Raw genomic sequence first — 21092 nt, 5'->3', positions numbered from 1 at the left:
TTCCTGGAATCGCCTGCCATTATCTTGTTACCCGGCATTGAAACACACACACACACACACACACACACACACACACACAGAGGCTCAGATGGCACAAGCTGTACGCCAGCACAGGTGTGTGATGAGAAATCTGTTTTGATCTGTTTGGGCAGTCATGCGTCCACCTCTACTAAGGTTACTGCCTCCCCTCCGTCCCAGACACACACAGCTGTGGACCAGTGGGCGCGCTGACAGGTGTCATCAGTCCCGCTTACATGTTTATCTGTGGACTGACTCCAGACTGACTCAATTTTTGTATTTTTTATTTTGTGGAGCGATATTGACTCAGAAGCTGCTGTACAGATGTCACATCGGATGTCACTTTACAGCACTTAGCAGCTCTCAGTGACTCTGCCAGTCAGGGCGGCTGAGCAAGAAATTAAACCCCCACACACATTTCTTTGCAGGGTGGGGAGGAAATATGAGGTTGAACCACGGCTGCAAATGCATCCCACTCATGATCAGCCACATGTGTGCAACTAGCGATGTGTTTATTTATAAATGCTGGTCAATGTGTCTACTGTATGCGGTGATGCACGGATTTAGAATCATTTTAATTAGCTGGTTTTGAGATAATAGATGTCCACATTAATGATTTTTTTCCCCCCTAGTAGTCTGAAATCAGCTTAAATGTTTCCATACTGGGAGTGAGCTCATGTCTGCCAATGTGCAACCAGGAAAATAATCAAAACATGCTAATCAGTTCTTGAAAAGGCTGCAGTGATGTTCAGCTGACCGTGCTGTTGGAGCGGCGTGGACGCTGTACGAATGTGCGTACGCATACAATGGTGTGAATGCACAATGCTTGCAAATCTGGGTCAGCCCGCTATGAGCCGGTAACTGGTTCAGGGAGAACACTCCATCCCCAGATCACCCGCTGCTTCTGCATGTGCGTACGTTCACACATGCAGAAAAAACCACACACGTTCATGGCGTTGTCTCCCACTTCATTACCTAGCAACGGCATTAGTCCAAAGCTAAACAGGAAATGCTGAGGATGTGAGCGCCCTGGAGTTGCTATGGGAACAAGATGCTACGGATGCTGATGTAACTGGTTCAACTGACGGTTGTAACTCGGAAAAGATATTTTACTCCTTTATGAAAAAAAAAAAAAAAAAACGACAACAACAAATTGATCCTGGCATTGTCTGTGTAGACAGTGATGCAGCTTATTTCTTACAGCTCCATTGTTATTCAAAAAATTACCAAAAGCACATCAGTGAGCCACGCTGTTGTATTATTGGGTGAGATGTCTCTTGGCACATGGGCTAGTGTTTTAAGACAATCCCACTTACTGATGCACCATCTTGCTGCAGTAAAAACTCACTAACACAACATTCTGTATGTATTAATCTGCAGCAAAAAATAGCCCCCCCAACAAATGCGTATTTTAGCCCTGTTTCATTAATGTTTAATAAAAACAAACAAACAAAAAAAAAAAACAGTGCACAGATACTACACAGAATTTATAAGATTAGAAAAGATAATAAGTGACTTATCGTTACAGATTTAACCCTCCAAACCTCCAGCAGTTTCTGGGTGACTTTATTGCTCATGTCACACTTTTACACATTACACATCTGACACAGCCATAGCTAGATTTAGAGAGAACTCAAAGAGTGAACAGTTATTACCATTAATCATTATAAATTAATAAATAAATAAATAGATAGATAGATAGATAAATAGTTGAATTTCTTTCATTATTTATTTTTCAAAAAAAAAAAAGTTAAATAAGTAAGGGATAATGCCCGACGAGGTGTCCATTATCAGAAATTAATGGACGACGCGGAGGCGTGAACCGTCGTATATTAACGTATGTTCTGAGTTTCTGTTGCCACGGTTACCAACTACCGTTTGAGTCAGCGCATTAATTTAGAACAATCAGGTTATTTGACCGGAACTTCTTTATAGGTGTCGTATATCACTTGTTAATGGACACCCTGCAGCCAATCAGAATCGAGTATTCACCCAGACCATGGTATAAAAAAAATTAATATGAAATTAACATGTACAACATTATACGTGTCAACAGGTGTTACCAATACTGGAAAGAAAATGGCGACTCATGTACAAAAAATTTCACAAATTAAGTTTTTAATATGTTTCCATACTTTTGTCTTATCTGCTCTGTGCATACACAGCCTGCAGTTCATCCCACTTTAGCAGAAAACTCTTTTGTGATGTGACTGTGTTGGTCACAGCTGAGTCACTAATATTTCCACAGTTTTGCTAAAAAGTGTTGAATTATTTGTTTTTTACAAGATCTTTTTAGAGACAACAGTTTATTTAGGGCATTCCTTTTTAATGAAACATGTAGAATATGCTGATTTTAATAAAATATTAGACTTTAAGTTTAGGTTTGGCTTAGTTTTCTATCAAAACATCCCATTGATTAGTTCAAGAACAGTCAGAAAGTTTAAAATCAGATGATTATGTCTGTTATTACAGTTTCTGGTTGATAAATTGATGTAATTTGTTGTGATTTTGATGGTGAGTTCAAAGAGTTGAGCCTTAAATAGCACTTAAGAGCAACAGGCACAACAGGGCAGTCAGGAAGTATTTGTCGCTGGACCAATATTTTTTAGTGTGTGTGTGTGTATTTTGGTGACAATACCAATATCAAACAGAGAGCTCGCTTCTGTTCCACTAGCTGCTGTAACTCAGTCGTTTCTTTCATTGTGTGTCTGGAAAAAAAAAAAGTGTGTTCTTTGTCATCCTCAACAGCAGTTGCCATTAGAGATTGAAAGCTTTGCTATTTTCACAAAGACTTCTTTGTGACTAGAGGAAAAAATGACAGCTTATGTGCGTAAAATGGTCTTGTCTATATGAATAAGACTCTTTACTATTGTTGTTTTATTTCTTCTTTCTAGGTGTAATGTCTGTGTTCGGCTCTCTCTGTCCTGCTGTTGTTATCATTTTATCTGAGCAGGTTGTGACCCTTTAATTCAACTGTGCACATGCCTCTTCTGTCAGGGGGTCATGTTTAACCCCTGACAAAACAAGGGCTTGTGGGAAATGATGTTTTTAAATGCAACAATTCATGAATAATCAATAATAGTAGATTGATTTTCAAAAACAGTGTCATCCTTCCCTAAATGTTTCAAAGGAAGCCAAGGCTTCACACACTCATGCAGGAAGTTTTTTTCACGTCTGTAACTGAACCTGTTGTCTGTTTCTATTATTGCATTGTAAATGAGAAGCCAATCTCGAGCACTCTGAATGACTACTACTGAAAGGAAGAGATGTAAAAGGCATGAAAAAGTAAAGCTGTAGGTGTCAGCATGAATGTGTGGGTTGGATGAATGAATGGAGGTAGAAACAGAGACACAGATACAAAGAAAGAAGGAAAAACAAAAACAACTCATGCACAGTATCAGACCTCAGGGGAAAGATATTAGTTTGATATATTTTCCAGTTAGTGCTAATGCTGTTAAAGTGCCCTTTGTTTGGCTTAAAATGTAGTTTTTTGAAAAGGAAATAGAAACCCTGAGGTAAAGAAAAAGTGTTGTGTATTAAAAATTTCTCTGCCAGTCCTGACTCCAAACACGCCTGAGAGATTGTCATCTCTGATCTCTGTCACCAGACCTTCAAAACCGTCTTATTGTTTCTATGGCGACGAGGATTAAAGGCCAATTTCCTGCCACGAGCCTGACCTTTAAATGTCCTTTTGTGACCTTTCTCTGTTGTCACCGTCTGATCTCTGCTGGACAGAAAGAGCCCAAAGTCTCTTTGGGTTTATTGCTGGCTGCAAGAGAAGACAAAAGTCACCCCAGACTCTTATGTGGATTTCAACAACTACGTGACATTCTCTGTGTTTCTCTTCATCTTAGTTCAACATTGTTTGCATTGTTGAAGTTCACTGATTTAGCTGGTTCACATTTGTTTTTTGCATTAATTTTGCATGGTGCACTGTATTTTTTACTTTTTTTTACAGCTACTGCTGCTTTCCCAAGTTTACTTAGAAGCAGTTCAGCTCCTACCTTCTACTTCTGTCACTTTTCCATTAAAACTGCATTTTAGATTTATGCTCTGATGAAAACTTCAGGTCGTGTGAGCCATTTGACTGATGTACACACATGTATATGCACACAATGTGTTTTTTCTTACAATTTACTCTCATCATTCTTTGGCTACATTGCTTGATCTTCTTTTTTATGACATGTGCTTTGTGTGCAAATGTGTTTGCTGGGTTGCTGTGTTAAAGTAAATGCACCTGCTTTATAAGTTGTTGATGGACTGCACTGATGGTGCTGCATGCTTTTAAACTATTGATTTCTGTAGCACTGCATTTGTTAACAGAAAACCTTTGGAAAGCTCACTTGGCGTGCTCAAGGTCTGTGGAAATGGGTCTTTGCTGTAACTGCATAAGCACAAAAATATGATGATATTGGAACTTTCATCAAAAATAAATGATGCCATGAAGGCCATGAGTTCTCATGTTAAGTTAAGAGTCAAATGAAAGTCAAAAGGAGCTGGGCCTTCCTCATCTTTAAACCATTTTCACTGGATGAAACTCCTAAATCTCAACCTTCATTTTAAATGAATAGAATTTTGTTTGACTGATTTATTCCACTTCAATGTGGGGGCTGGACAGGGCTCTTGTATTGAAGTGCATCAGTAACCTACTGGTTAAAAAACTGTGTTAAGCATGTAAAGCTGTTGAGATTAGTGGAAAGAAAAATGAAGGCTTTCTTCTGCATTGTGTTAAGGTACTAAACAGGAACAATTAGCATACAAGTACATCTCTATTCACTCTTTCAACTAAAAACTCTAAAGACTATTTCTGACTTCATGATGCTTTGAATGAGGTTTGCATCTGAAACAAATTTCAGTCTCTACCATTTACAGCATGTGGAAATGAACACTAAAACAATTAAGCGAGATTTATGTTGAATCTACTTTGTACGTACAATTTGCAACATCCCACGATTGTAACTATACATCATAGCAATGCAACAACTGTGGTTGCTCATCTTATTAGAAGTATTCCGCGTTTACAGAGGATTTGCAAGAAAACATTGCTTAAATGAAATAAACCGTAACATGTAATAGGCTGTAAGTGGCGTGTTCACAATGCAAGAGCCATTGTACCCTTATTCTGTGTTCTCATTTTCATAGTTCTGCCAACTCACATTTAGCCTCAATCAGTCTTCTCTCTTTTCCTCATTGCAGCGACTTCGGTGAATGTAGCTGTTGTTCAACATTTATTAGCTCTAGTTCCAACATGATCCACTCCATTTCAGTCGCTATTGTTTGAACTACACAAAGAAACTCAATACACTAGCATAGAAACCCCACTGCTAGCGTGTTGGTGGTGTAATTGCAGAGACACTCCAGTGCACAAGTGTAAATACATGATGTGAACCATTTGCAAAGGCTACAGCGGCCTGGATTTATCGCAGGAGCATAAATCAAACTTAAGTCGATTTACCAAGTAGTCGGCGCTGACAGTAGTCTCAAGGAGCAATACCAAACAATTGTTGGTTCCAGCTTTTTAAATATGAGGATCGGATGCTTTTACTTCATCTGTTAAATTCTTGGATGAATGAAGGTTTAAATCCACTACTGTCTGCTTTTTGAAAATGTGTCAGGTGGCTTGTTTTTTGCGATCTTCTCCAATTTCATAGACTGATCAGTAATGTTGCTGATAAATCCAGGAAATGTACATAGTTTAGAAAAAGTCATTTTTTAAATTGCATGCAACTGTGGCGGTGGTTGAGCAGGTCGTTCACTGACTACACGGTTGGTGGCTCGATCCCCCAACCTTACCCTTCACATGTAGACATGTCCTTGGTCAAACCCAAAGTTGCTCCTGATGGCGGGCAGGCACCTTGCATGGCAGCTCTGTGGCCAGAGGTGTTTGAATGGGTGAATGAGAAACACAGTGTACCACTAAGGTAGAAAAGTGCTATATATGTGCAGACCATTTAGCCATAGAATGGAAACCAGTTGCAAAAGAAGGGAGTAAGGCCCCTGTATACACATAGCAAAAACTATATTTCAATGCATTTGGGTCTTTGGTTTACGCGTAAACAAAGCTACAAGTCACCGAAAACAATCTTATCTGAAAATTCCGGCCAAAGTGGAGATGTGGAAAAGCTCTGTCTTTACGTTTGCATGTAGACAGAAGGAGACAGAGTTTGACGTCACAGTTTGCGGCAAAAGTGTTATCAGCGTCATATGTGTGGGACCCATGTTTACAGTTTGGCTACTGTGATAGAAAAAGAAGCTGTGAAAGCAGTGCTTGTTTTTGCATTTGTGCGAACGCTTTTGGCCTGTTTGCATTTACATTCAGAAATGTTCTATTATGTGGAGAAGCAGAGGAGAAGGATTGCTTGCTCCCCCCACGCCATTATCGTTGAAGTAATTAGTGCCATTAGTTGTGTTTTTCCAGGATTCTAATTGGCTAGCATGGCTTTATGCTTCTCACTACACTGCCGCCTATAGGTTTGGCATGCTCATAGCAGCTTTTAAGGACGTGTTTATGCGGGTTTGTGTCAACGAAGATTTTTTTAACGAATGATCCGATGTGAACAAAGTTATTTTTGAAAACGTAAATCAGTTTTTGTAAATACCCGGCTATGTGTAAACGTGGCCCAAATCTACATCCTTAGTCATAGCTTGCATGTAAACAAACGCTCAACAGTTTATATAGTTTGTGGGCATTTTAAAAACACTCGAAGAGTCCTTTAAAATTGCATCTTACTCACTGTTGTCATGGTTATCTGTAGGCTGCTGCCACCGCTCAGCGCTCTGCTCAGTCTGTCTGAACAGAAACACAGATTCCCCATTCAAATCTGCATTTCTCAATCGAGTATTTGTCTACGACGGGAGGAAGGGAAGTTTACATAGCGTTGCCATCAGATAATCAGTGCTGTGTATAACGTGAGGAAGATGTTCCTGTGGCGAGGGGATCATTTGATAAACATTTCAGAGGGAGGCGGCTGGATTAAAACCCCTCCCTTCTTGTGTCTCAGGTGCTTCCATCGATTATTTACAGGGGGATTGGTCGGGTCTGGCTGGTGTGAAGCGGAGCTGAGCGCTGCGAGCGTCTGCCCTGCCTGCTGTCTCTTATTATACACACCCAGGGGGAGGGCCGTGACACACTCACACACGCCCACACACACACACACACAAACAGACACACACACACTTTCTGTCTCCCCCGTGGCCCACACACCTCGACGTGCGCTCACATCTTGCTTACATCATCCATGCAGTAGAAGCAGATCAGACACCCATGCATACATGCTGAAGTGCGTCTCCTCAGCCTCACTCGGGGTGTGCGCGCGCTGCATGACACACGCGCTGTGCTGAGCTGCGCAGCCCATTCCTACCTGCTACACAACAGACGCACACTTTGAAGACGCGAGGCTTGAATTTTCTGGAGGAGCAGGCAATTTGCAGAAAGGCTGCTTTTCTAAAAGGACTGAATTATTTAAAAGTATTTTCTGCCCGAAGAGAAGAGAAAGGAAAGGGAAGGAAAAAAAAAAAAAAACAACTGCAAGGAAGATGCTTATTTGATGTTGTGAGTGAGAGGAAAAGGTGGTGATTTCCCTTCGACCCTCAGGTGCTTCTCTGACTATCTTATTCTACAGAGATGAAGACCGAGTTCGCGTGAGTAAACAAACAGGTAGAGAGCTTTCTCGGGCTGCTGCGTCCGTGTGTCTATGTGCCTTCCTGAGTGTGCGTTTGGGAACACGGACCGTTCCGTATGCTGCAGATGGTTCGAACCCTAGCCCAATTCAGCATCGCTCTGGAGGAAATGAATGAGAACGGAGAGAATACGGGAGATGAAGGAGGAGGAGGAGAGAAAGATGGTGGTGGAGGAGGAGGAGGAGGAGAAGAAGTGGTGGACAGAGATGCAGTGTATCAGTTCAGAAACAACAACAGCAATGGGAACTCCAGTGGGAATTTGAATGGGAATGGAGTTTGTGCTGGAAGCCCCAACGGAGAGGTAGAGCAGTGTTTGTCTTTTGTAGTCTGTTAAGATGTGTGTGTGTGTTTGTGTTGCACCTTCGCTGTGTATCTAGGACGCTATCACCTGCCTGTCCAACTCAATTTAGATTTCACTCCATCTAGCCTCTGAAGTCCACTTTTTCTTGTCTTTATTTCCTTTCCCGCCCTTATTGTATGCTCTGAATCCTGCTTCCTTTAGACCTCTCACTTGCTTGTTTCTCTGTGTTGGTTTACCACCCTTCTTGTTTTAATATGTCTGTCTCCATTGGATAATCTTAAGATCCTCCTCTGTTTCTCTCTCTCTCTCTCTCTCTCTCTCTCATGACTGTCCATAATAGAATTAGAGCTGAGTGAATCACAAGATTAGCTCCAACACCTACTGTCAGAGACACTCACACCACTCTGTAGTGTCGCCGTCGGTCCATCTGCACTCCTTCATGCATCTGCACACTCGCTGTTCAGTCCACTGATGATCTTTACATACAGTTGGCATATGAGTGAATTAGGTTATGCAAAGGCATCTCTTTTCTTTTTGCGGGCACGCTGTATATCTCATGGTTGACTTATAGAAGACTCAACATCCAAACATGTGTGAGCAAGCTGTGGATGCAGCCACTGTAGTTCTGCTAATCTGAACACTCAGTCTACTAATCTACAGCAGGGACTGAAGTGCATTTGAATGTCTGTGAGAATAAAATCAGAGCTGTATTGTCTGTTCTACGCAACTCATGATGGAACTATTTAGGAAACATTTCTCTTGATACATGCCGCTAATAGAAAATTTAAAAAGTAAAGTAAACCATTCAAACCAAAAGTTCCTTTATTGAGTAAATGTATTTGAGTTTAATTACAAACATTTGCTTCAGTTAAACTAAAAGTACTCAATGCAGAAGAATAATTGTGTGATGTGACTGTTATACTACACTGCTACATACTACTATGTATTATGTCATTCATTTATTATTAGTCATGTACTCATCTTGAAGCATTGTTTTACTGTGATTTCTGCATTAATCAATTGATTGTTTGATTTGTAAAAGTTCAGAAAATAGTGAGAAATGCTGTCACACTTACCCAAAGTCAAAAGTGACATCATCACGTTGCTTGTTTTGTCCAACCAACACTCCAAAGCTCCAAATTATTAAAAATTGTCACATTTAAAATCAGCAAGAGTTGAACCAAAGTGAAGTACAATTAAAACAGCTGGTAGTTAAACACAGTGACTGTGAGACACATGCAATTAGAAATACAGTGACTTAAAAAATAAAAGGAAAATAAAATGAAAAGCAGCAGATCTTAACATGTCTGAAGTTGGAACAATGAAATATTTAACATGAAAAATGACTTAAATGATTAGCAAAATAGTGGCCAATTAATTTTCTGGCAGGCAACTAACTGATTAGTCAGCTAATTATTTGAGCTGTGCTTGTACAAACTGTTAATAGTTCAATAATAAATAATCAACAACAAAACGTGTTTTCTAAGGTTTTCGTATGTTTTAGGTGCAAAAATTATTTTAAAAAAAAAGTATATAGTAAGTAGTTATAAAGTAACTAAAGCTGTCAGATGTATATTAAAAAACTAAAATATTTCCTTGTGAAATATAGTGGAGAAGGTGTATGAAATGTGATGAAAAGAAAAGTCTCGAGTGAAGTGCCTCAAATTTATAATTGAGCAAATCTACTTAGTTGCATTCCACCACTGCAAATTGTTCGTTTTGCGTTTTCTCAGGTGATGGGTAACGGCTATTTTGTGGCTGAATGTTTTTTTGATTTCAGAAATTGATTCCTGTCGTCACATTTTAAGTCCTACATAGTTACAATTAACAAATACAAGTGGCATTCAAATGACTTATGTCCAATCAGTGGTCAAAAACCCCCAAATCTATATTTTTTAATACGTCAGAGAACTCAGAAAACAAGCAAATATTCACATTAGAGAATCCCAAATCAGTGAGTGTTTGACATTTTTGCCTATAAAGTCAGCTTTATAGTCAACAAGAGTCGCTTGTGTGCTTCAGCTTAACTGGATGCAGTACAATGCAAGTACAAAATACATGTGTTCTCTCTCTGCGCTAAACCGTGGTATTGATGCAGACATTATATAAGAAGAGGAGCACCAAATACACATTCTAACACTGACTGTTTTATAAAGTGACTGATTGAATGAGAGACCAAGGTGAAGAGTTACACAGAGGAAGAAAAGAGTCCGTGGAGGAGCGATAGAGGTGATGATGGAGGTGGAGGAGAATGGATGTGGATCAATAGTTTGTATCTGGAAGAAAGAGAAAACTATTGATCAGCGTAGAGTAGGTCAGAGCAGCCTGCAAACGACAGTCAGCGAGTTCATGCAGACACTTAAATCTGCATGCCTGAATTATGTAAGCTGTGCTCAAAGGCAGAAGACTGAAGAAGACGCGAAGAAGAAGAAGACTCCTTTAACGACTGCCTCCTTGAAGGCGTGAAAATCAGTCCCAGTGTTTTTCAGAGGTGTGCGGATGAATAGAGGAAGTGATAGGTGACGAGGATGTTTTCTCCTCGGGCTGCCTGTTGCTGATTTCGCCAGGCTGTTGCCAGGGGATACAGCAGCCGGGAGGGGAGGGGAGGGCAATGAAGGAGGCAGAGGTGGGAGAGGTGACGAGAGCAGCGAGAGAAAGAAGGAGCTACGTTTCTGTTGCTGATGCTTTTAATGAAATAACTTCAGCTCAGAGCCCTCTTTTGGGGAAACTAAAGCCAGTATTTCAATGATGACGCTTGTGTGCTGCGCTGATGTTGACGAATATATTCTGAAATTTGGTCAAATGCAAAAGAAACGCTCTTCAGTTTTTATTCATTTCAAGGTGAATATGCTGCTTACATCACTAAAAGTCTGCAGTAATGAAGAAAATTAATAATAAACTGAAGTATTTTTGAGCTAATTTAAAGGAGCAGTTCCAAATTTCAAATACAACTGCCAGCAGACACTCCAGATGGTTCTGGTCGGTCTGGCACTAAGCATCTGCTATTATTCAGGTTTGGTGACCTTATGTGACTCCTAGTGTTCTGTACAGCTCCCAGCTCTACCACATATCACCTGTTGTGGAGTCACCCCGCTACAACAGTAAACCGGGCCGACACATAACCTTGTAACCTTGTTCCTGGTGTATTATTTGTAAGAAGTTTCCAGCTGTGTCCCATATTGGTGCATGCAGGTCTCTGTCTTGATGGATAAAAGAGGCCACAGAGAGAAAGAAAGTGACCTTACAAAGTTCTGATGGCACAAAATTGAGCCCAGCTGCGGCACTCTGGAGGAATAATCGAATACTGAAGTCCTTTTTGACTAAAAACCACTTGTAGATTCAAAATTGTCTGTAAAAAAGAAAAAAAAGAAAGTATTAGGAAGAAAAGGATGTTACTTCCGTCCAAAACTTGACACATAAAACGTAGCAATTGAACACTTTGTGTGGCATTCCGTTTTCCTGATTTAGCCGCACTCAAATCACAAAGTGTAGCATTTTCAGACTAGCAAGAGCAAAATTACAGGAGCGGTTTTGTGCAGTTTTATACAGACAGAAAGCAAGCAGCAGCATAAACCCACTAAGAAATAAACAACACAGAAATCTATTACAACAGAGTAAAAAAAAAAAAAGAGGAAAAAGTGTATTTTATCCACTTTTTCTGGTCTGGACTGTGTAATGTTGTGATAAATAGCAGCGGCACAATATAACGGTGGACTGAACGATACACCCTCACAGCAGCTCTAACAAAGACAAAGAGAAATGCAGCGTGTACATAGTTGTAAATCATTAGGACATCGCCATATGAAATCCCAAGTAAAATAACACATGCGTCGTCGTTTCCTGCAACATTTGGCTGCAGTTATGAGGAATAACTTTATGGACCCCCTGTGTCCACAGCATTATTAAGACACCAGAGCTCGCACAGGGACACACAAGAACACGCTGTACCCACATCACAGGCTACACAATGAATTTAATGTCTGACATTGTGAATGCACGGCGGAGAGAAGAACACCAGGCATTTTACATATTACTGCCGCTGCGGATTCCATCTCAAATGAACAGACTGTGATGTACGGACTTGTCTTTCTAAGCAGATCTTAGCTTGTGGGCTGATCACATTACGCAAACTTGCTCTTTAAAGCCACATCATTCCTCAGATCTGGGTGGTTGAAAACATCAGAGTTATCTGATTACAAATAATTTGAAGATGTGATCTAAAGGTTTCAGTCATGAAAATGAGGTGACTCATTAGGTTTTTTGGAAGATGTTTAATTTAGGAGATATTATATATGACACAGGTATTCCTTTATTATAAAGCCTTTAAATAAGATACTGAAGCAACAGCTTGTAGTTCAAAATGAACAAATTTCTATCAGCGAGATTGATTCTGTAACAGGAGTAGGTGTGTGTGTGTTTGTGTGTGTTTGTGGGCCATGGCAGCTCAAGAGTCATAAATTATGAAAGCTGTTGATTATTACTGGTGTAGATGTTTGTGTAACATTTCAGTTCAGTACAAATAATCTGTCACACATAAGCAAACCAAACAGATGTAAATGTCTTTCCTGCAAATGAGGACAATTACCAAAGCCTATTTAATTAGGGACAGACCTATCAGAACAGCATCTGAACATTATGTTAAATACAGTACAAGACAGTAGCATCAGGCTCTGCGAGATAATATCGCTGATGGTCTCTTGCGTCCCAGAAACAGAGGATCACAATAAGGTGGTGTCTGATCTGTCTCCTGTCCACAGATCCAATGTTTGTGTTTGCTTAACCTCTGCTGATCATGAATCAGAAGCTGCTGAGCAGAACTGAAGCCTTGAAGCTGCATTGTGTTCCTCGTCCAAGCAAGGACGCACTTACATAACCAATATTTGTCGCCCTTGTGCTTGATGAATTTTCAGACCAGTTCAGATGTCAGGGCTGGGGCTCTGGCTGTTTTTTTTTTCTTTCTGATAGATATTCATGTAGTTGTCGATGACAAACAACCAGAAGCAGTGAGCTGTGTGTGGGTGTGTTGTGGCTGAAGCCCAGATTTTACTTCATGTGGCTACTACAGTCCATCTCGGGGTTTGTGACGGAACACACCTACAGTATTTATGTGTTTGCAGACACCTTATGTCACATTAGGCCAGTGTTTTACTTTCTGCTTCAGTGAGTATTTGAGAGTTCAAAAGAAAATCTTGTCAACTGCCCAAGTGGATAAGAGTAGTCTCAACTTTCTGGCAAGCCATCTTAACATTTAATAGCTAGACCGGATATGAATCGTAGATATCCATAATTAAATTCTTCCCAGTCAAAAGGAACATCTCAGATCTCTACAATGTCCTTCCTCAATTCAGTTCAATTCAGTTCAGTTTGATTTATGTAATCGCTAATTCATAACACATGTCATCTCAAAGTACCATGCATAGCAAGATGAAGACCTTACAGAATTATATAGAGGAACCCAACCAAGTCAAAGTTTCCTTTGGATTCCCTTTGAGCAAGAACTTGGCAACTTCCTATCCACAACTATCATTTTAACATATCCATGTTGTTATTCTTCCTGTGACAAATGAGGTCACATTTACCGTTCATGTGTATGGGGTTTCTTTCCGCAGTTGAACTGAACTGAATCGTGGCGAGTTGTAATTCCAGTTTTAGACATCTGCAGTTCAATTCTCAGTGGTCATAACTGTAGTTCAAGATATCGTTAAATCACCTCAGTTTGAGAAATCTACATTGTCCTCTTCAGATATCTTAAATGAAGTGAGAACTGAGCAGAATAGCCTTTTGTATATCTTGATCTGGACTAGTCAGAATGTATTTACAGTTATCTTAGAATTAGCATTTTGACTGCATGAAATTACAGATATCTGCAGCTACCTCGAAGCTACAGCACATCATAAGCAGAGGCTGCCCACTTTTCAAACACACTGTGGCACTGAAACTGTACCTACATATACCAATCTGTTTATTGCCATGTGAGAGCAGCCTTCCAGTTAATTTGTAAGTCTTGAATAAAAAAAGGTCTCATTCTCCACAAACGTCTTGCTGACGAGTTCTTCCTATTTCACAGCAACTTCTAACCATTTAGTCCATCCCAGCAACTGCCATTAGTTCTGCTGATGCTGTTCAAATACGCTATAGGACCAGGATCAAGTGAGAAGCCTTAAATGAGCCACGTCATGCACAAGAATTTGTTCATAATGACATTTTAGATATTTTGAATAAAAATTCTGTCTAGTCACAATCTTATTCCAACTAGCAAAAATGACATTTGACATACTTGTAATTTTAATTTTTGATAGTCAAACTCAGCTATTAAATATTAAAACGAATTGCCAGAAAAATGTAACAACAGCATTAGTGCAAATGCATGGAATATGTCGATGATGAGCTGCTGTGTATGTGTAGACTCTCCCCAGCAGATTAGAAAGTAGCACAATAAGAACCGCTATGCGTCCGTGAGGTCTACATCTGTCTGTGTGCGTCTCTGCAAGGAAGTATAATAAAAGGTTAAATAGAACTGAATACATGTTGACTGTCTATGTATTTCAGAATATCTCCAGCCCTAATAACAGGACATATCATTCTGTCTGTTTGGTAAACTTCGGGCGGACAGTGATGGGTTTCGGAGAGCAGCAGCTTCCTCCATTATGGTGCATGGTTGTATGGAGCTGTTACTCTGAGCCTCTTTGTCCTTTTGTAATCATCGTAGCGAGGCACAAACTCTAGGAGGAGTACTAAGTTTTCTCCATGTATAGACAATTTGAAGTTAAATGTGGTCTCATGAATATTAAAACTCTCAAAGATTGCATCATAACAATTTCCAGCTTCACACAAATCAGCAATTTGTAATTGTAAGTCTTGTCAGATTTCTTTTTTTGCGAGGCAGCTTTAACTCGCTGTACTTACTGTAGGTGCTGTCATATGCAGCATTCCTTTAAAATCAGGGCTCATTACCTGCTTGCTTGGTGCATTTACTTTAATACCTGCAATGTTGCCTGCAAATGAAGTGGTTTAGATAATCGGATGCAGTTGTTTCCAAACTCCAGTATCACTTTGATGAGTACATTGTTCCCAAAATGATGGTGAAAACTACCAAGTCAGACCAAAGTTGTAATAAATCAGATTTATCTTTTAGGAATTGGAAATGTTTCGAACAAGGAATGAAAATACATCCTTTTATGGCAATAAAAAGTACCTTCAGCTGCACATCGTGGACATGAAACCTCAAAGTCTAGCAATCAGTGATTCCTCCTGTGTCATCACAGAGCCACAGGTACAGCTTGATGTATTGTTCTGTTACACTGGATTCAGCTGAACTTTCTGATTTGAAGGTTGACACAGACCGGACTGAGTCTTGACCTCAGCTGCAGATTGCTGTCTGCTTTGAGCGAGACTCGCCCGTCCTGTGACCATTCAGCCTCTCAGCTGGGGTTACTATGGTAACCCGGCTAGCAAAATGAAACTGGCATTCCTCGCATTATTTCGCCATGTTCTGATGTGTGTATGTGTTATCTAATAAAGACGACCAGCACCGCACAGAGAAACATTCCTGTCTTCGGGGAATTTCCCTTTCTGTTTTACCTCACTGTCACACACGTGTCACTTCTTGTCTTCTGGTTGTGAGGTCATTCGGTCAGCAGTATTATCAACTCCACAGCTCTCATAACACTACAGCTATGTTTATAGCAGCACATGTGAAAGCACACGTTTCTTTATCGGTGCTTGAGTGAAAGCAGCAGCATCGCAGGATTTGACTCCAAATAAGGAGTCATGAGAAAGAGCGAATGGATCTGCATTTGTTAATTTGATCATTGTAAATGAGCTTTAATTTGTATGAGGCATTCATGCAGAGGCAGCTGTGTTCTTGTGTGCAGTGTATTGTGAATGTGTGCGTGCAGTCGTGTGTCAGGAAATCCTGAGAGAAACATAGTCTATTGCTACAGCTGCAGCTGCTGGGGGAATCCGGCTCTGACTAGATGTGCTGTACAGTATATCATTGCTGAAGCTCTAGTAAAAATGTAATGTTTCTCAGCTGTCAAATGGAATAACTTGCAAGCCTTCTCTCTGAACCACAAGCAGTTCCTGAATGTCTTGCTGCTGTAAATACTCACTAACACGACACTATGTAATAATCTGCAGCTTAAAATAATGCCCCAAACAAATACATAGTTTAATTCTGTTTTGTAAAAACCATAATTGAAAATTGGGCTTTTTTAAAATAAGGTTTGTAAGATAATAAGTGACACATTGTTATAAATTTGACCCCAAATCAATTGTTAGTGTTGAAACAATTAGTCACCCAACTAATGTAATGCAAAGTTAAGCGACGGCAATTTTTATAATTTAATTCTATTGAAGTCACTTATCAGGCAAAGACATTAATATGTCAGAATTTCCTGCTTTTTCTGTTTTTACAGTCAAAAATTAGCAGGTGTAGAGCCACTTCAGGCTGGAAAATTGTAATGGGCACGGCTCATTATTTTGTGATGTTTTGTTTTTTTTAATCCAGAACCAGATTCACATTATGAAACAAAAACCCCATCTGCAACAAATAAATACAACTTGAGAAAATGACTATATCAGTAATGCATCAAAGCAACACTAAGATACAATTAACAACATATAAGGATCCACATAATACAAACAAAAGCAAAAAGATCAATGGCAAAGCAAAAGGATCATTTTTTAATCAATAACAAATATCATAAATCAACAACTTGTTGCAAATTCAGTTAGCAGCAGTGCTTCTGTATACTGTAACATCGACTGAACCACAAAGTATTTTGAATGTGTCTCTACTTAGAGGGTAATTAGGGAATATAAATGGATGATTACTGTGTTATTGTGTGCCTCCCTCTTTGGCCTTGTTTAGTCCTGTAGTTTTTCCCTCCACTCCCTCATGTTTGTGTTTGTATGTCAGGAGTGAGTAGATCTGGGAATCCTTCACGAAGAAAAATCATTGCTCAAAAGAGACGACTGGCTGGTGGCACAACTTTCACTGCAACAAAGAAAAACATAAAACTAATATACTTCTCCGCATGCCCATTCGGCAGGCCAAGTTTTTCTCTCTCAATCACTGAGTCTTAAACACACACACACACACATTCACATTCCTCCATCCACACACCACCTTTCACCCTGCAGTGGTACCCCGCAGCGCCCCTGGGATCTCTTCAGATGCCAAACCCTAAACATGGACTTTCTGGGAAGTTATTGTTTCGGTTATTTATAGGGCACAGTGGTGCTGGCAGAGCGGAGCAGGGGAAGAGGGAAAAAAAAAAAAGAACCCTCCTTTGTGTATTTTTATGTCCCCCGTGTGTGTGTAAGTTTGAAAGTGGGGGAGAGAGACATTGTGGTTATATATGCTCCATAGGGTTTTGCCTGTGGCTTCGTCTGATATTTATATGTCATGTTTGGTACCCAAATATTTTGGGAATCTCCCCAGAGACCCCTGAGATAATATGTCTGCCTTGTTCCATGAACCGTTTACTCCCCCTTGTTATTCTCCCACCTCTCTGTTTTTTACCATCACACACACAGTTTGTCACAAGTAACAAGACGGGCTTTATCACTCTCTGTCCAGGACAAAGAGTGATGGATTGCACCTTTCTAGCACAAACTATTCCTTAAATGTTGTGAGAAAGCTGATGGAAAACTGAGTTGAAAGTCGACAAGAGGTTCATTGATTTTGGTTCATCTCCCAGCTTGACATAAATATATTATAAAATGAAGTAAATACGTGTATTTGCTGCACAGCTTATTGCAAACAAGTCATCTCTTTCACTTTAATCCTGTTTCCTTCTTGGCCTTAGTGTTTTGGGTTTGTTGGAGTACCTCATTCACTTGCATCCATACATCATGAGTCATTGTTAGGGGGAGCTGCTGAGTCATGCTTTGCTTGTGTGGACTTCCTGGCCTCAGTGACCTCTCATCTGGCCTGTGTGTGTGTGTTAGCTGTGAATGTGCATCTGTTTTATATTATAAAGTAGCCCCACTGCTTCTCAGATGTAATATTTAAATCAAATAGTTCCAGGGATTTAAAGTCGCAGGAAGCATAAAGTCAGGAAATACTCAGTTTTACCTTTTGCTTATCTGGAACCATGAAGATTAGGGAAATTAGGCTGATGTGGGGGGATGGTTTGTGAAGTAAGTCTTGCATACAGCGGGACAATAGCAGTGATTGTGGTGTTCTTTGTATTTAAGTGATGAAAAGGAGACATGCAAGGGTAAGATGGGGATGTTTAAAATGAAGGAAAAGCAAAAAAGGCCATCTCCAAAGTACAAAAAAACTGCTGAGTGTGCTGTTTTCAGTTGTTTTTCCCACTTGAGCTGTAACAACAAACTGCCATATAAATTGAAGTTTCAGAAATATTTGTCTGAGGCTCTACATACTATGGATAGTTTTATTACTTAGATTTTTAATTTGTTTCCGTACTTGCCTCTCACACAGAAACAAAAAGTCCCTACATTTTTATCACATAACTCTTGGTCACAGATAAACCACAAATGGCCTCACAGTTGTGCCAAGAAGCAGAGAGTTTGTTTTTGTTTTGTTTTTTTAAAGCAGTATTGTTTATTTTTGGCATAAAAGAAATAAACATATACAATAAAGTGATTTTGGTGAAATATCACAATTTTAGCTTAGGTTTGGTTGTTTTTCCAAACTGAGTGGCACATCATAGATAAGTAGTTCAAGGAGCATTTAAATTTCCAAAATCAAATGACTCTGTCTGTTTTTACAGTTTCTGGCTCTGATAAATTATGTAATTTTGGCACTGTGGGTTCATATTGAGACTCATTAGAATTTAAAATTTTGATTTTAAATGCCTACTCTTTTTGTTTGACCTTTATAATTTATAGTCTCTTAGTTTGTTCTTCATGTTAGTTATATCAGCCAATTTCCGTCTGTAGTCCCTCGGCAGGTGTTTTTTCATGATCCACTGGAAATGTGTGCATTTCTGGGAGTGTATGTCAGTGTTTTCATTTCTCATTGTGTTTGTTAAGTTTTTTGAAATATGTACTGTGTCGATATTTTGTATTCTTAGTAGGAGGTTCGTAAAGAGATTCATGGCATAAAGCAGTAACAAATGTGAGTTTGTGTGAGAAATATGACTCTAAATGATTAATTTCTTCTTTCCTCTTGATCTTCTGTCTTCACAGGACATGAGGAAACATGTGATGATGACCCTCCTGGACACAGAGCAGTCATATGTGGAGTCACTACGCACTCTAATTCAGGTAAGACAGCACGCGCTCAAACACATGACTGCACACACTCGCATTCAAATAACTCATACATGTTGTTTTATAGATGAGATGTGTTCACTGACACCCTTTTTTATCGAGCTGTGAGCGCAGCACACAGACATACAAAAGCAAACACGCACAAGATTGAAAACCGCTGTGGAATCACAGATTGCTGAGGATATGAATAACAAATGTAGGTAACAAAGGTGTTACGTAATCCACTTACTGTCATTCATCCTGTCAGGCAAATCTGCTAACCCCATCACATCTGTCATCAGCATTATCTGCCCACACACACACACACACAAATGCACACACACACACACACACACACACACAGTTCGATATCCAACACGTATCTCTGCTCTAATAGCTGACTAACCTTTACCCCAAATCTGATCCACACCCTCCTCCTCTCTCTAACATACTCACACATACTGTCACTTCAGCTGCCTGTACTCTCTCTGTTGTGTAACCTGTCGCTGTGCGTGGGAGAGCATTGTGTGCATTTTTTACAAAACCTGCATGTGTTTATATCTGTACGTGCACATCCCACGTGCACGCTGACTTTGCTTCTGCCTGCACATATGTTTCTGTGTATGTGTGTGGCCGCAAAAGCGAATAATCCTGCGCCGCGTTCCCATGACGACAGGGGGAAAGTGTTACCACGGTGACTGCTGTGAAAGTGTGGATCCTTGAAGGAGAGTGTCAGATGTGGTTCAGCTGAGACCTGCTCTGCAGCAGTGCTGTCCAAAGTTGACATCCAACTTATAGATGTTTCTTTGTCTGTGACTTCTGTGGAAGGTTTCTGTAAATAACATATTCCGATTTCATGATGTACCTTAATCAGGGTCAGGAATTAGTATGAGCTGTTATTAAAGCTGCACAAATTCTTTTAAAAATAATTTTTTTTTTAATTAACATGTATCAAATGATCTAATTTACACTTAATAAAGTTTGTGCAGATTGATGAGCCACCCGTTTTAGAAAAGATAAAGTGTAAATGCATTCAAGGAGAATTCAAGACAGTCTGAAATCCAATGCATGTTAAAAAGATGTCAACTCATCCGTCTGATCAAGACCCATGCATAATCTTTGGTTCTTCCCAGTGCTGGGCAGTAGCTGTAATATTAATACTTTCCTCAGTAATGAGTAGTGTGACAGATTACAGTTTCAAAATCAGTAGCTGCACTGCGGTTATTTTATCCCAGTGGATTACCAGGATGTGGTTTCTTTTTTGACACATACACACAATGTCATGTCTGGTCACATAAGCTACAGGTCTAAAAGCTATAAAGAATGAGAGATGAGGAGGAGGGAGATACTTATACTCTCAATAGCTTGTCATTTTCTCAAGTTTGTCTCAGTCAAACATGCAAAAATCATTTCTGTCTGTTGTAAACCTTGTGCCAGCAGCAAAATGCTTTCCAACATGAAAAATGCAATATTTTCTTTTATTAAAAAGTCTGATACAGCAGCACAGTATCAGTGTGTCAGAACAGGAAGCGATAGCGGAAAGACCTTAAGTGGACAAAATCTGCTCGTCGCTGGGTTTATTGTAGAGGAGATGTCACCTATTTCCACAGCTGACTCACCCTCATTTCAACACTTTACAGAGGAGCTAACCACAAAGATCAGTGTCAAGCCGCCACAGAGAAAGATGTCGAATGACTGCCTTGAAAGAGAATGTGTGGGGATGGAGTCTGATTTAAAGGCCACACTCAGACTTTGTTTCCACCAGAACTGACTGGATCTGGACAGCTAACAACAACAAAAACATTCTGGGTGCATATCACTTTCTCCGATGTGGTGTGAGCGAAAACTCCCTCACACTGTCATTTTACTT

At 39.9% G+C, this 21092-nt stretch overlaps 1 protein-coding gene across 1 annotated transcript in view; it reads left to right on the top strand.

Annotated features, from left to right (window-relative positions):
* arhgef17 (Rho guanine nucleotide exchange factor (GEF) 17) overlaps nt 1-21092 on the top strand; it is an 84949-nt gene that overhangs the window by 39837 nt on the left and 24020 nt on the right. Inside the window, exon 2 of the mRNA XM_008286702.1 lies at nt 19160-19237. Within this exon, the coding sequence (XP_008284924.1) occupies nt 19160-19237 (78 nt within the window). The remainder of the gene's footprint in view (nt 1-19159; nt 19238-21092) is intronic.

The sequence above is a fragment of the Stegastes partitus genome, unplaced genomic scaffold (genome assembly GCF_000690725.1).
Source record: "Stegastes partitus isolate 25-593 unplaced genomic scaffold, Stegastes_partitus-1.0.2 Scaffold465, whole genome shotgun sequence".
NCBI classification, from domain to species: domain Eukaryota; kingdom Metazoa; phylum Chordata; class Actinopteri; family Pomacentridae; genus Stegastes; species Stegastes partitus.
This window is presented reverse-complemented; position numbering and strand designations above follow the sequence as displayed.